Source organism: Pyrus communis, chromosome 2 (genome assembly GCF_041283825.1).
Source record: "Pyrus communis isolate YQ-2024b chromosome 2, ASM4128382v1, whole genome shotgun sequence".
Lineage (NCBI taxonomy): Eukaryota > Viridiplantae > Streptophyta > Magnoliopsida > Rosales > Rosaceae > Pyrus > Pyrus communis.
In genome coordinates this window covers 18,601,050-18,605,891 of record NC_142566.1, presented here as the reverse complement: position 1 = coordinate 18,605,891, position 4,842 = coordinate 18,601,050, and the positions used below count along the sequence as shown (strand labels likewise).

General features: G+C 36.6%; 1 protein-coding gene across 1 annotated transcript; it reads right to left on the bottom strand.

Annotated features, from left to right (window-relative positions):
* Positions 1 to 2,293: 2,293 nt before the first annotated feature.
* On the bottom strand, positions 2,294 to 3,550 carry LOC137748999 (uncharacterized). The gene has a single exon (XM_068489180.2). It carries the CDS (start codon positions 3,374 to 3,376, stop codon positions 2,546 to 2,548), a length of 831 nt encoding a protein of 276 aa, XP_068345281.2. The 5' UTR covers positions 3,377 to 3,550; the 3' UTR covers positions 2,294 to 2,545.
* Positions 3,551 to 4,842: the final 1,292 nt, after the last annotated feature.

The window sequence follows — 4,842 nt, the reverse complement described above, 5'->3', positions numbered from 1 at the left end:
AAGTATGTTTATATGAGCCATTCTCAGATGCAAACAATGGCAAAAATGATGCTAGAAGAAACACTAGCTGTTTATTCCTAGTTCTATGCCTTCTCCTAGCTCGCTAAAGGATTTTCTACGTGAAGGATCGACTTATTAGATAACAATAACTTCTTTATTGTTATCAATATGGCTTCCTCTAGAAAAATATTTGCATCCAACCCATAAGACCGCAATAATTAAGTCATTTAGTACTACGGTCTAGTGGTATTCTTCTTCACTTACAAGCGAGAAGTCTTAAGTTTGATTCTCGTCAACTACGAATTTGAAACACATTATTGTTAGCCCATTTGTCAGGCTAAGCCCACCATGTACAAGAGCTCTTGTATATGTTTATAAGGAGTTAGACTACTCCCTATTTTGCTAATTTGTTTAATGACGCAACCTCTTTATTTCTCAGTTTCTTTCTCTAGGTTTATATTGGCAAAAATGGACAGTTATCCAACTCCTTATAAGTACATGCATGATCCATTCTTCCTCAACAAATTTCACGAAGTATTTACGCGCCTAATTCTCCATATTGGGTACACGTTTTGTAGCCAATCCCTTAAATTATGAGATGTTAGCTAGATTATAAGAGACCAGGTTGTTAGCACAATATTATTTTTAAGAAGGCAAAACTACAGAACCATTTAACTCTTTATCTAGTAATACGTCTCTTACCAGAATTTTGGAAAAATTAGAAAAAAAATTCGAACTCGAATCTCCCATAATGCTCGTTGATAAATGAAAAGGATAGTGCTATTTCACACTTTTTTTTCACTTGTCACATACCCTTACTAATTTTTGTTCATTGATCTTCTTCAATTCATTTTATCTAACAACCAAAAATTGAAAAAAGTGTGTAAGAGGCAAAAATGAGTGTGTGGATAGCACCGGCGGCGCTAGGCGGCTAGTCACCTCCCCGATTAATACCTAGGCCTTTGAAAATTAAGCAAAGGCACCTAGACCTACTGAGGTGCCCGCTTAAACCGTCTAGGTTGCAACTCGCCTAGATAACTTTCATTTTGCATTTTATTTTTTCAATAAATTGTAAAGACTTGTTGAATACTTAAATAAACACACATTATATGTTTGTTCCCCATGTTTTCATTATATTCCAATACTTCATAATATATATATATATATATATGTCATTATATTTTGTAGTTTGTGATAAAATTATATATATTGTAAGTATAAACAACCACTTACTTACACAAAATATAATAAATTTACTTAAATCCGTCTAGTTCGCCTAGGTGCCCGCCTAAACCCTGCCTAGTCGCCTAGGCGCTAGGCTCCAGCCCGCCGCTCGACTAGCGCCTAACGTCTTTTAGAACATAGCACCACCTGATAAAAAAGTAAGACTTGAGAGGCTCTCTCCTTTGTCATTTTGCAATTTGGGAGGGACGATGAGTCGTCAACTTCTTTGGCAGCCTCCCCCTACCCGTCAACTTCAATTGGTGAACAAATGTTGGAACAAAAATGGTTTAATTCAGCATCAGTTGGCCAAGATTTTGTCTGAGCCCGGGCTTGAACCGGGGACTATAGCGTGCGACAGTAGCGTGATAACTGACTACACAACCCAGACTTCACTTGCCAACTTTTTGGGTGTAGGAGTTTGGAGTCTTTGGACATACAAAAAGCTTGTTAAACATGCATCTCATTAGTCATTGCCACATTATTATCGGTAGTGTAATAAAGACTAATCATCATCTATCAATTGTCTATTATTTACTGTTCTGTCTGTGTGTGTGTGTGTGTGTGTGTGTGTGTGTGTGGTTCATACGTGTATCATCTTCATGATCATGCGCAATTTTATTAACACTCAATTTATGGCACGTTTGCATGTTTACTACTTACCCAGAGTCACAGAAGCCAAGAATCAAAATGAGAACGAATGAGTATGAGATAATCAACTCAACTTTTGGCAGCTAATTACTACTACTGCAGGAAACGGACTTTCGAAGGGTTCTTATTAAATCTGATTCGCAAGAGGTGGTCTCTCTCCTCAAGAGTTGGGGGGACGTTTAGGGCAACATCGGGAATGTTGGTGATATAAACATTTTACTGGTGTAGATTGGTATGGAGGAGGTCTCCTTTCGATTTAGTCAAGGGAAAACGTCATGCACTTGGTCGGTTTGAGTTTCGGGAACAAGGAAGAAATATTTGGGAAGATGCTTCTTCGTTTTGGTTGATTCCGCGGCTGAAAAACGATCTTGGAGATGATTAGTTTGTGGTTGTTTGTTATGGATTAACTTTTGGAGCAACGTTATTTTTATTTTTTCATTTTATTAACATATCTTTGCACTTGAACTTGCTGGGACATTGGGTGATCATGTAAATCCTGTTCTGCATGGATTAATGCAACCCCTAAAAGCATGCATACATCCAAGTTTCCTTTAAAAATAACATCAAGAATCATCAACAAGTAACAACTACTTTACATTCCCCCCTCAGAAACAATCTCTCAAACGTACACAACGATTAGTACATGATATTTCAAATCTCAACAAGTCTCTGATCATCTAAGCATCTGCATAGAACCCACCAACTGAGAAGGCCTCCGAAAACTAGTGTAATTCACATTACCCAACTGATTGCCACTCCCTTGGAATCCAACGCCGTCCGGTCTATCAGCCCCAGCTCTCTCCAAAGTCTGCACTTGCTTCTTCAAAAACTTCACATAATGTATGGCCTCATCCAACATAGAAGCAGTGTCCATTTTAATCCCACCAGGAACAAGTCTTTGCAGGATTCTGATCTTCTCACTTATCCTTTCCCTCCGGTGCCTCGCCGCCACGCTCTGTGGATCTTTCGAAATCTTCACGTTCCTCCTCTTCGGCGGCTTCACCGCCTCCGGGTCTATCTGAATGGGCTGCATTGCTGCTATCCTGAATATCATCTCCCTCATTGCAGCCATAGAGTTTCTCTTCTCGTATGGAGAAGTACTGGGTGGGACTGATAGTCCTGTAGGACTAATACCAGAAGGCTTAATTAGTCTTGGGGTTAAGGGTTCTTGGATTGGGTTTACCATGAAGGAAACAGAGGAGGGTAATGCAGGATTTAGCAATGTGGGTTGTTGAGGAACTGCATTTGGATTTGGGTTATGGAACATGGGTAGTGGAGAAATGGATTCAAGATTATTGGGGTTTGGATTTGAAACCCAATTAAAATCTATCTCTGGAAATGTGGGATTATTGTTGTTAGGGTAAGAGTCATTGCAGAAGTGATCAGGAGAGTGATGCTGTTTTTGTATTTGCATCATCATTGTCATCATGTCCATGTGATGATGATGATGATCACCTCCTACTGCTGATGACGATGATAATGATTTGAGCATGTCAACATCCATGGCTTCTCAGACGCGAGAGAGAGAGAGAGAGAGAGAGAGAGAGAGCAGGCTGGAAATAATGTGAGAAACAGAGGAGGCAGAGGTATGAGGGGAGGTGATGAGTGAGGAAGAAGGGACTTTGTTTAGGGTTAGATTGGTGCTGTGACAGGGACAAGGAGGATGGACAAAAGTTGAAAGGAAGTGAATAAAGCAGAAGTGAGAATTGATTTAAATACTGAGAAAAAAAACCAATTTAAAGAAAGAAAAACTAACAAAAGTGTTGAAACTTTGAGTTTTAACGATAAGAATAAAATAAAAGAAAAAATGAATAGTACTATAATTAATTTTTTAATGTAAAAATATAATTTTTTATTAAAATAAATAGTAACGTTAGCTTTTCGTCAAAACTCCTTTTAAGGAATCCAGCAGGCTTCATTGTAAGTGGGGAAGTACTTTATATAGCAAGTTCTAAGTGACCATTATTTTAAGCATCTCTGGAAACCTATAGAAAAATCTAAAAAAAATAATAATTTATGAAATGCATCTGATAGAGACTGCCCACCATTTTATGAAATGAGGCAGATTCTCTGCCCTTTCATTTTTTGTGTTCTCTTATTTTGTTTTGTGTGATCACGATTAAGTCACGTTAATATTTTATATTATTTTTTTATAAAAATAATAAGACAAAAATAAATAGTAATATAAAATATTAACGTTATTTAACCGTGATCACACATACAGGAAAGCACGGATAGTAAGAGGACAGAGAATCTGTCTCCTTTATGAAATGCATCTGATAGAGACTGCCCACCATGTAAGGAAAAGATTTATATAAAATAGATTCACTGTTGTGTAAAGTTTTAATTTGATAATACATTGTCATGTTTAATTTGTTTACATATCAATATATTATTAAACTAAAATGTCACGATAACGAACATTTTTAGTTCTGAACAAAAACAAATGGTCAAAGATCCCAAGTGTAGTAGTATTCTCATCAGGAAAAGGATCCTCGGATCCTTTTCTTAGGAATTGTAGGAATTTCGTAATTGTGATCATTTATCGTACATTATATAATTAGTTTTCATTAAGCATTATTTATATTTAATTTTATATTTTAAATTTTAAATAATTTTTTATTTCATAATATATAATGAACGATCACGATCGTTACATTCCATAAGAATCTTTTTCCTTCTAAACAGCTTGAGAGTAGAGTTTTTGGAAGTTTGAAATTAATCTCCACTAAGTTGATGGGACTTTGTCGATGGGATGGTTGAAGAATGGTGCATGAACTTAGGAACTGTTGTACGATCTCTTTGACTTGAAGATATTTGCTTTACCTAAAAAATTTCACTTTGTGGAAAACAAAAAAGATCAATTAGGAACCCACGGTCACATGAAATGTGTCAGACAATAACATATAGCATAACCCATCTTCTTAGAGTTCGACAATAGAAATCGCAATTGAACACTTTTTCCTCTTA

Bases quoted from the DNA above. Each gene is read 5' to 3' on its own strand.
- LOC137748999 (XM_068489180.2), bottom strand. From the start codon at position 3,376: ATGGATGTTGACATGCTCAAATCATTATCATCGTCATCAGCAGTAGGA.